The sequence below is a fragment of the Phymastichus coffea genome, unplaced genomic scaffold (assembly GCF_024137745.1).
Source record: "Phymastichus coffea isolate CEN01 unplaced genomic scaffold, Cenicafe_Pcof_1.1 PCOF00024, whole genome shotgun sequence".
NCBI lineage: Eukaryota > Metazoa > Arthropoda > Insecta > Hymenoptera > Eulophidae > Phymastichus > Phymastichus coffea.
Window position 1 is genome coordinate 2,459,740 of NW_026706835.1, and position 12,051 is coordinate 2,471,790.

At 37.4% G+C, this 12,051-nt stretch overlaps 1 protein-coding gene across 1 annotated transcript; it reads right to left on the minus strand.

The window, feature by feature from the left end:
* Nucleotides 1-4,633: 4,633 nt before the first annotated feature.
* On the minus strand, nucleotides 4,634-5,958 carry LOC131675521 (uncharacterized). The gene is made up of 3 exons (XM_058954534.1): nucleotides 5,893-5,958; nucleotides 5,621-5,817; nucleotides 4,634-5,543 (listed from the first exon to the last, which is right to left on the minus strand). Exons 1-3 carry the CDS (start codon nucleotides 5,956-5,958, stop codon nucleotides 4,634-4,636), a joined length of 1,173 nt encoding a protein of 390 aa, XP_058810517.1.
* Between the last annotated feature and the right edge of the window lie 6,093 nt (nucleotides 5,959-12,051).

Here is a 12,051-nt window from a genome sequence, read left to right on the forward strand (position 1 = left end):
GATTTTTATCTATCTTTTGCAATTTTTCAAGATAACTAAGTGAAGGGTGACCTAATCTAATATGCCATAGCATACCTTCGTCTAAATCTTTTGTATATAATTTCTCTAACTCAAAAGATGCAAATAAATCGTCTACCTCTATATTCTCTTTGTAATTTTCTAAATCAATTACGTCAAAATTTGTAAACTTACTATATTGACTCAGTTTTGGGGTTAAGTTATCTAGAGTCGGCTCCCTCCCAATCTCAGCATCTGAATTTTCATTGTCTCTAATTTCCTCTAATTGCTGAGGTTGTGAAGTCGCCTCGTCCAGAGTAACCATTCTCGCATTACAAGAATATGTTTGATATCCTGACTCTTTTCTATTTTCATTTGAGTCTTTAACCTCCAATTGAATTAACCAGATTGGTTTTTGGTAAGATCCTGTAATATAGGTAAACCCTGAATCTTTGTCAAAAATCTCTAACTTGGAGTCATCTAAATATATAGCTAAGCCTGCATCGGCAAAGCGTCTAAGGGATATTAAATTCTCTGAAATGTTTGGGGCTACTAAAACATTTGTCAATTTGATATGGCAACCTTCCTTGTCTAATTTATTTATGTATAAATCTCCTTTTCCATCTATCTCTATGTCGGCTGATTTACTTTTATTTGCGCTTTTTATAAAGCCTCCAGAACATTTTCTAAAATTTTGTAGGATAAGTCCTTTATTTACAATGTGCTCAGTAGCACCTGAATCAGCCAAGAAGGTTACCTTATCATTGGTTATATCTGTAATATTATTACCTTGAAGTGCTGCTTGTGCTGCCTTCGCTAATTTTTGTTGGCCACTGGAGCCTTGGGGAACATACGGACGTATTCCTCCTCTTTTGAAAGAATTTATCCTACCTCTAAAATTTCCTCTAGCTCTATTACCTCTATTTCCTCTATTTCCCCTATTACCTCTACCTCTAAAGTTGCTGCCACTTCCCCTCGAGCCTCTTATATTAACATTATTATAATTTCCTCTATCATACCTTCTATCTGCCTTGCGCCTCTGATGCTTTTGGTGCTCTGCCTCACTATAACGGGGGCACTCGTCACTTTTGTGCAAGGCCACCTGCTTGCATGCGAAGCAGTACCAGGCATTGTATTCGATCAGGGGGCAGGCAGCAGCTGTGTCCCGCTTTATTGCAGCGGCGACACACATCTGCTACAGGAGTGGTGTGGCTCCCCTGACCAGCAACATTGGCTGCAGCAATAGCGTTCGCACCTCTAGCCCTCTCATTGGCATTCCTTCTATCAGCCTCTAACTGTAGAACAAAGTTCCTCATTTCATCTAAAGTCATACCGGAGGGACTTGTTTTCTTTGTTAAGATTTCTATTTCTCTAATGCGGGGATATGCATCTTTGACTGCATTCCTAAATGCAGATTTCTTTTCAGTCTCGGATAAGGGAATAGCCGTATCAACCAATTCGTAGTCTCTAATAATTGAATCAAACTTCTCTAGAAAAACACTAACTTTGTCTCTAATATTTAACCTTAGGTTGTACAGCTCCTCCCTTACTCTAGAATCATCAGTGTTCGACTCTATTCTTCTTTGCTGTTTGATTTGGCTTAGGATCTCTACCGGATTAACAATATTCAGGACAATCTTGTGATAATTTTCATCTAAATGACTAATTATTATGTCTCTAACTACATTACTTCTTTTGGTTTGTTCATCTATGCTATAAGTTCTTTTTGGTACTGATTTTGAATCTATAACATCTAATAGTTCTTTTGCTAGTAATTCTGAGTTTAATTTATCTAACCAAACATTTATATTTGTTTTACTTGTAAGTGTATAATCTCTTTTAAAAGTAGTTTTTGAATTTATACTATTTGATTCTAAAGTTTTGGTAAAAGCATTAACAGTTTGAGACAGTTCATGAGCAAGACTGTTCTGAGTATTATCCGGAAGAGAACTATTAAGCACTGATGAATCAAGTAACTCTATGTTATTATTGGCTTGAGCGTTGCTTGGAACGCTCTCTGGTGGGGAGGCTTCTACATTTTGATTATTTTGCCGGTCATTTTCAATTCTAGAATCTACTCTATTATTTACATTTGAAGTCAGATCTAAGGGCTGATTTATTCTACTTCTAGTCGGCTGAGGCGTGGAGGCAACTAGTGTGGGGTTATTATTATTAGCAATTTCAATTTGATTATTGCTACTTCCTCTAATTACCTCTAGTCGTCTAACTTCTAATCGCTGGATCTCCACCTGCCTGTCTAATATGTCCCTTGCTATTGTGAGGACATTCGTGATGGAGGGCCAGACTTCCCTTTGCAAGAAGCACATCCTCTCCATTTGGGCCATGGAGAACCTCGCCGAGAGCCCTGCCACTTCATTTGCAGACGGCAGGGCTCTAGGGGGCCTCTTGATGGTGTCAGTGTTAGTCTGGCCGTGGAGAGCGTAGCTGACTGCGGCACTGGCTCCTGCCTCACAGACACTCACCACTTGACCCGTGATAGACTGGGTCGGAGTGGTGTTGTCTCCGGTGGTGAGCGCCGTCGAGGTGGTGCCCGAAGTGGGGGTAGCTGCAGAGGTTTGGACATGGATATTTTCTTGACTGGATGCTAAAACAGTATTCTAGTGTAAATGCTTGGTTTTTACTTCTAAATTCTATTTCATCTATAGTTCATGGATCCACTCTCTAATTAACATCTACACTGTTTTAGCGCTCTAGTCTCACTTCTAATTAATATTATATTGAGCGATTATTCAACTTTCTATTAAGCTGTACCTGCGGGAGGTGTCTCTCCTGAACAGTCAGGTACACTGTTGGCTGCAGAAGCATTTGCAGTCCCAGTTGGGGTGAGAACCCAATCGCCTTCCTCTTGCTGCTCCCGATTCTCGCCGGCTTTCTCGTTGTCTGACATCTAAAAATTACCAGGCATTTGCTTCTAATTCGAAAATAGCCATATGATTTCATTCTGAATCTGCCAGGTACATCCAACAGAAACAGTCCGAAATCTGCATTGACTGTTCACACCAACCGACACTGCTCACGTGCTCCCTCCCTTTCCGACTGACTACACTGAGCGCAGAGTACTCAAAAGGGGCGATCGCACACGCTAACAATGCCAATTTAATGATTCCAGTCAACACGAAAGTCATATGAAGTGTTGACCATACATAGCGCAACATCTTCGACTTTCCGAGAATTTTACCTTTCATTCAAACTACAATCTTCTAGAATCTAATCTTCAAGCTTTTATATATTTGTACATACTTCAGTAATAATTTAATTTAAATAGTTTTAGTGTACACGTGCACATATATGTATATAAATCATGGTATGTCTATGCATGCATTCATTTACGATACGTATCTATTATTTGAATCATTCAGTTATTCAATTTTATTTATTTAATCTAGTTCTTTTCCTTTCTATTCTATATTCTAATTACTTGCGTCTAAATTCTATTTACATTCTTTTTATTTAAGTTCTATTGTACTCGTAGCGCTCGCATCCATGCGTTAAGTCGATGCGTCTCTCTTTAACCAGCGCGCGTTGTCTCCTTCTCTTAGGCGCGCACGCTCTACTCTCTCTCTCTCTCTCTCTCTCTCTCTATCTATGTGTCAGTGCGAGCGATCTCACCGCGAGGCATGGTCCGCGCTCTCTTTTCTCTCTCTCTCTCTAACTCGCGCACTCTCTATCTCTCTCCTTCTTTCGCGCTTAGACCGACGCCTCCGGTCAAACATGGCGGCGTTTCGGCGCCGACTCTCCTTTGTGCGAGTCAGCATTTACAGTTATATCAACATTTTCAAGATCACTATTTGTCTCAACTTCTTCTGGAAAATCAGACATGTTTCTTTCTCAATATATGCAATGTGTTGGAAAAGGATGGGCAGCAGAGCAGGTGAAATCGCTTGAGCTGGGCGTTGAGTTTTAGAGAACTTTATTATCGAGAGCGGAGCAGGCACGTCTGTGCAGGACGGAGGTGCAGCTCGGAATGCCGTGCAGCGGCGAGAGCACAATAGGCGCGCGTGTGGCGCATGCGCCAGATATACATATATCACAGGCACAGAAGCCTTCATCTCAACACAATGCAATGAGAAATAAGTTTTTTACATCGAAAATACGTAGACTCAACAACAATTAAGAAGCTAAATCTATTAAAAAACAACGAGGTGGGCGAAGGTTGTTATTGTGTATTCGTATGACATAACCTCGAAGTTCGAGGATCGAACGAGAACGTTGGCAGCTATGGCGTCTGCGACGCGAAATAAATCTTGTGTTCTGCTAATTTTGAAAATAATTGTTGTTCTTTTTTCGCGATTTATTTACATTATTTAAGGGGATACTAATAGTATATAATAAATAGTGAGAAGTTATTTGAATGCTTTAAAAACTGTACTTTATTACGTATTACATTAATTTATCAACAATAGTATATAATACAAAAACATGATATTCAAACGCAAAGAAATATAATAACTCATTAAATAATAAAGAAAGCGTATATTTTTTAAATAATACTCTTACACGCAATGAACTTTCTCAAAATAACTATCTACTTATTTCGAGATTAAAAAAAAGTATAATAAATAAAAAGCACTTGTAATTAAATTTTGTAACACCGACTATTACAAGCTCTTACAAGCTAATCTTCTTGATTTCTACCGCGATTAACGTAATCAAGTTGCCATGGAACCTGACCTTCTTGACTCATGAAATATCTAGTTAAGTCATGACGAAGCTGAACAGCTGCCGGTGCAACATTTGGTTCATGTTCGACAACAACTTGGCGTCCTTGCTGAGCATCATCACAAGTTCTTTCTTGTGCTTGTGTTCTAGACATTACAAAATTGTGTAAACATACACAGGCTAGAACAATATTGTCTACGGCGTTTGGATGGATTGCTATTCGCCCTTTTAACACTTGCCACCGCCTAACTAAAATTCCAAAAGCACATTCAATGCAGTTCCTTGCTCTAGAAATTCTGTAATTAAATATTTGTTGTTCTTGAGTCAGATTTCTGTCAGAATACGGCTTCATAAAATCAGTTCTCAAAGCGAACGCATCGTCGCCGATAAAATAATATGGTGCTTTAATATTTGATCCTGGCAAATTCGTGTAATTCCGTGGAATCGGCAAAGTTTCGGCTATTAGGTGTCTGCCGAAAGCACTCCTCGAAAAAACCCCACCGTCGCTTTCTCCGCCAAAAGATCCTATATTTGCCCTGGTAAATTCGTACCTGTGATTACATGCTGCCATCATAACAATACTATAAGTTTTTTTATAATTATAAAAGAGAGAGCCGGAATGAGGAGGAGCTTCTATGTGAATGTGCTTGCAGTCGACGGCACCTAAACAATGAGGTAGATTCCATCTCTGATGATAACCTTTACTAATATTATGCCATATAGGTTCCGTAGGAAACCTTAAATATCTGGGACATAAAACTCTAGAGATTGCGGCACAAGTATGTTTAATTATTCTAGACAGTGTTGATTCGCCAACTTTGTAGACTTGAGCAATTGAGCTTATTTGATCGCCGGTCGCTAAGTACCTACAGTTTTTCATTCTCTTGTTATTAAAAATTTTAATTTCCAAGTTAAATTTTCAAAATAATGTTATATTCATTACCTTATTGTTATAGCTAGACGTTGCTCAGCACAAATATCGGTGGGTCTACTAGTTTGCGGAGTAATTTCAGGCTCGAGTAAATCCAACAAATACTCAAACGAGCTTAAGTACATTCTTGTGTATCTTTTAAATCTGGCTGGATATTCCTTCATTTCATGAAACTCATTAACAAAGAAACCGTCACCATAAAATCTTCCCTGATTCAATGGGTGCATCTAAAACCGCCTGTTTCTCCACCGCTTTGATCGTTCGTAATCGAAAATAGCAATAACTTCTTCCATAGAATCATCCAATTCCATCATACATCTTCGCAATTCATCTTCTAAGTCAAGCTCCATTGTTGCACTAGAAATCAAACAGTACTTTGTAAAATATAGATCAATGCCGATAACATCACACCTTTTTTTCGGAACCATATAATCCTCATTCATCTTTGTATGTGATTCTGTATCAAAGGAGCTCGATTAAAAAAACTCATAATAATTTGTTTCTACTCATTTGGAATAAAAAAACTGATTAATGTATCCTAACAAAACAATTAGAAGTGCTTCTCGATTAATTTGTAGCGGAAAAAATGAAAACTTTACAATTTATAATAATACTCATAACTTTGATCGACAGTTACAGTTCAATGTCATAAAATGATATAAAAAAATTATTGAATTCTAATTTCAAATGTCTGGAAAAACGTTGCAAAAGATTGATCGCAGAGCTCACGTTTTAAAAAACATTGTAATAATAGTATTTGATAAAGATATAATCTGTGTTGAACGATATGTGCAAATATTTATTATTCCAACAATTGTAATAATGAACCTTACTCTGTGAAATTATTCAATTGTAGCAAAACGAAATGTATGAAATGTATACAGCTTCGGAGAATTGAATAATCGATGAGTGTAGTACGTGATTTAAAATTGTTTATACTTACCGAGAGTATACTTTGCCAAGTCGATGCAACGAGTGTGTATAATATATGAGCTCGAAGACAAGCGCGAGAAACACTGGGCGAATAACGAAAAGATTGTGATCCGGACGGATGAAATGCAGCAGAAAATTTTAAAAGCGGCCGAAGCAAGCAGTAAAAGCGCGTGGCTATATACTACCAGCTACTACCAGCAACTGCGGGCCGAACTATGAATCGTGCTTATTTTTCAAAAGCGAAAATTTTATGATCTCTCGACCCCGGGGATGAGTGCACACGCGTAGGAGAAAGTGACCGATATGCAATGGAAGAGAGAGGGAGAAAGAGAGAGAATGAGATGCAAGTAGCCTGCATAGTCGAAGGGTTGGTCTACCTACCATCAGTAGGCCCAACACATTGGCATTTTTTTTGCGGTTTCCCGGGAGAGCCGCTGTTCTGACGCGCGCACGAGCGGAGGAGATGAAAAAAAAAGCCAAGGTCGGAAGGATCGAGGAGAGGCATGCAACTAGCCAGGCCACTCGATCTTTGGTTTGTTTTGACCTGCGGGAGCCAGTTTTACTACCGTTAAATCGGCACCTCATCCCGACTCGGCAGGGAACTAATCATCGACTAATTTCTTTTCACAGTCTTTCGTGCGCCTTTCATTATTCCACATGCAGATTATGTTTATTTGAATTAGAAGCGCGCGCGCGCCGGCAAGCTTTCGCAGTCATGATTATCAAAATAATCTGGCAGATCGAAAAGCCAACCAATAATGCCCGAAAGGAATCTCCTTGTGATGAGTCACAAATGCGATAATAATAAATTATGGATAGGATCGACAATGTATTTCAGATTTTCTTCCGAGTTTGTAGATAGTACACGCGCAAAAAAAAAAAAAGAAGAAAAGAAAAAAAGAGAAAGCGTGCGAGCCCACGAGAAGAATAGAAAAAGAAAAAAAAAAGAGTTTCAAGTCGCAACTACCTACAAGAACTGCAAACACAACACATGTCAAATGTATGTTTCTTCTCCTCATTTTTTTTTCTTGCTGCGCTTTTCCTTGTACGATGGCCATTGAAGATACGAGCGCCCGAGAGGGGCAGTAGGTAGCTCTAGCGATCATAAAAACAAAGAGTGTAAAAAGAGAGAGGGAGCGAAGGGGAGCGATGCACACTGGTAAGGTAATTCAACGCAGGATGCACCCACGTGTTGGATTGCTTGGACGATTTTGACAGGCGCGCGCCCGTGGCTCAGTTTGTTGGCTCATTCAGCTTATGAGAGTGGGCTAGTAAACAGCTCAACGCAGACGCTCCAGTGCCTCGAGTTTTCTTTTGGCTGCTCTTCGCCTCGTATAATCGTTTATTGCTCGTGTTTATATTTGAGTGTGTAAAAAATGGTGCGATTGCTAACGTTAAGGGAAAAAAGAGTGCTAAAGGAGGTGAACGAGCAAACGAAATTGTGGGACCTATACAGCAGAAAGTCATGGAGTCGAAGTGCAAAAAGCAAAGCCTTCCGGCTGATTGCCAGAAAAATCCGGCTGATCGAGCGCCGCGAACGCCAGCGTGGAATGAACAATGCTCTAGCTGAACAACGTAAGTTTTACCTCATATAGTTTCGAAATTAATTAAACGAGTCATTACCGTAACCTGCAGGCTCTTAGCTCCTTCATATTTTTCGCAAATCTGGTACATGAAAATCGAACGAATTTCGCCAATTTTTTAGCTATAGTCTTGTCTATATAGTCCAAACAATACGCAGAAAAAAATTCGATTGATCCTTTTTTTTCGTCTTTTGTCAACATTATAATATTGCCGCGGTAATTGCGTCGCGGTCTTAATCTCAAATTGTATTTGACAGTGAATGGCCAGATGGTGAAGAAAATCTGGGATCGTCTTCGAGCCCAGTACCGTAGGATCCAGAATAATATTCACGAGGGTCACTGGACCGCCGCTACACTGAGCCTCCGTAACCGCGCTATTTTGAAGGCTCTGCTTTTCATGCGCAAATTAATTCGCAACGAGAAATGTCGACAGAATTACCGCTGAGGGTAAGTAATTGTCATGAATATCGAGGCGCATAATACGCAGTAGAAGCTCATGTTTTTTTTCCTTTTTGGTTTTCAGGATTGCTACCAATGTTCGGGATGCTGTTACCTATTAGCTTTTATTTTTTCGTCCTTTTTATATTCGTTTTTTTATTTTTCTGATCGAAAGAAATTCTCTGATATATTTCTTTTTGCTTTATTTTCCAAAAATGAAAACACAGTTTGTCTCTTTCCTATACAATAGTAGAAACTTTTCGCAAACAAGAGATATATTTTTTATTTTTTATACTTTGTGCAACAGTTGTTATAGTAGATTTCTCGTCGTATATATTCTAAAACTAAATGTTTTGCAATGTTATGGGAAATGTTAGGATAAATAAAGTTTAAAATTTTTAATAGAACAAAAATTGTGTGGATTCAATTATTTATCATCATTTCATTCGAATTCAAATATTAAACTTGCGACTGCTGCTACCGCTTCTCGTCATTTGAGGTCGCTACAAGGTAGTGTAGCTGAAAATTCTGAATTACCGGCAAGCGTCGAGTCGAGCGTGTTTGCAGGTTATACACAACAAAACATTTTGACAACTGAATGCAGATTTTCGATTAAAACATTGTTTAATACGAATGTTGATTGAAGCTGTACTGAGCGTAAAATGCAGGTAATACTCCATTTATTTTCCATGTCTACCTTACTTCTCAATTAGTTTTGTTTTTTCATTTCATAGTCAATTAATAGTCTTGCCTGGAATTTTCCAAGATTATTTTATAATTATGTAGATTAATGTGTTTGTATAATTGATGCCTACTAATATTCAATTATATTTTTAGCTCTCAACTGATGGAGGTGTAGTACACTTGCCAAGTATCAAAAGTAGGCAAGAGGTATGGGATAGAGGAAGAGCCAACCGATCCTTATGAGCAGCAATTGCTCGCAGTACTCAAAAGTTTCCTAGCAGATGAGCAAAGCCTACTGAATGAAGATGACCTGCTCGAACTCTGTAAAAAACTCAAAATGGAGGTCATAACAAGTTCCTTCAATTACTGGGTCAATCTCAAGAGAGGCCAATCAATTGTACTGAGCTGGATGGCAATGATCAACTATTGATTTTGTCTGCAGGCAAGATCAATAAGAAACAAATTGGGGCTATGAAGCGCAAAGGATGAGCAAAGTGGTGAGTAAAAAATTTATCTCCAGTTGTACGAAAAGAGAAACTTTTCTATGAAGGTACTCATAACTAAATTTTATTTCATCAAGTGACACGTTTGACCATGAGAGATGGTAAGCAACATGGAGCAATCAAAATTCGCTAATGTGTGAGGATGTCAATAGTTTTTGTAACAGAGGAGCTGCTCTTCTTAAGCAAGTGAGTTTGTCCCATTTGTATAATGTTGATGGTTGTTGTTGCACGATCAACTAATCTGTCTGTTTATATATACTTTCAGGCAATCAAGCTTCAAGAACAGTCAAATACCAAATAGTGTACTCATCCAGCGAGAGAAAATATAAAGTCAAACTGTAATAAGGATTTTGTACATCACCAAGATGGGTAAGACAGTCAAACATTTAAATTTTCACGTCAAGAGATACTAATGGTAATTTAATGTTGCAGACAAGTCTTTAGAAATGTGATTGTTGAGTTATGGGAAGTGACCGGTGTATGTAAAGCTAATTCACTGCTAAACACACTTGAGTAGATCAATCTGGCTTTCAGTACAGATATGGTGACTAATGATCCAAAATTCCATGTCTTACACTCGGAGCACATCAAATGAAAAGATATGTAGAAAGATATATAACTTTCATTAATTCCAGTTGAACAATTTTAACATACCCATTTCATGATATTTCCAGATACTTGGACACAGATTTTAGTGGCCTTGTTTGTAGGCAACAACCGTTTCAGTATCCAGCATTGATAACGAGTAAAGATGATGATGGACCCAGTTCTTACGACGCTGTCTATCTGCTGCCAATTTTTTTTGTCTAGCCAGTAATCTTTATAGAAAAGTGTAGACTTGAAGAAGGAGCATACATCACTTATTGTTTCACGTCAACTTTACAAGTCAAAATTGTGATTTCACTTTTTTTTTCTTTTGCATGAAAACGTTTATTACCCACACTAGAATATATTTGATTTCTTTCTGAGTCTTAAACTGAAAACCCAAGCCAAGGCAAACCATTAAAAAATGACGTTTTTTTGTTTTTTAATTGGAATTTACAAAATTTTTCTTACAAATTATAATATTAAATGAAATGTAAATACATATAATCAAGGAATGGTAAGTGTTTGACACAATTTTTTTTCATTTCTGAAAAAAATTTTGTCCATCTTTGACAAATCCTCATTTATATATTTTTAATTTCATACATAATGTACATATATATTTTCTATTTTTTATGTATACTTCGAAGGTTTCCCTTACCTGTTTGTATACCTAAAATCACTCATTCATGTGTGAAAACAATATTGAAAACTCAAATTTTTCAAAAAATAAAACAAAATGACATTTTTCAAAGAATTACCCTGGCTTGGATTTTTAGTTTAAAACTCTGAAGAAAAAATCACATATATTCTAGTGTGGATAAGAAACGTTTTTATGCAATATATTGATGTAAATAAGTAAATAAAAATAAAATCGAAATTTTGACTCGCAGAGTTGACGTGAAATGACACATGTATATGTAGCCACAAAAATTATTAAGGAAAAATATATTGTGTATTTTTAGCGAATATTATAATAAACAGTAGTACATAAATATAAAGTTGTATACATTATTCCCTCATATATTGCAATATTATTTATTTGTGTTCATTTTTATTGTGGAACTTTCAAAATATGCGCCACCGACAAATTCCCTAGCAGTGACCTGCGTTGGTTTGCTGCGCAGTGGATCGTGTCGTTTTCTACTAGAATATATGTCAGAATTTGTGTCATGTCATGGTGTCAGAATCGTTCTGTAACGGCCCTACTGCGCAACGATCCGTGCACAGGCTAGTTCTACATAGCAAGGAATATAAACGCTTCTAGAAGGCCAGACTTAAGCTTAGTTAGTTCAAGGAAATCTGTCAGATTGCCAGCGATCACCCCCTTTATCCCCAGCCAGAAAAACGTAATGGATAGTGAAAAAAAGTACCATTCGAAATATCTCTAATTGAATCCCCCGAGAATGCTCATTATTTTAATTGAACCCATTCGGTTGTCCCAAAAAAAATTAAAAACTATGATAATTTTTTCGTTTTTTGCAACTGCGATATCTTTAGTAATACTTAATATTTTTGCAAAGAAACAAGGAAAAAAAATTGAACCCTTGCACGTTTTAATTGCACCCCTCTTACTTTTTCAAAATTATTAATATATATGTCTATTTGGGTCAAATAGATTATTGGGTTATTTGGAAAGAACATACAATAAAATTAGATTGTTGTTTTCGACATATATATTAATAATTTTGAAAAAGTAAGAGGGGTGCAATTAAAA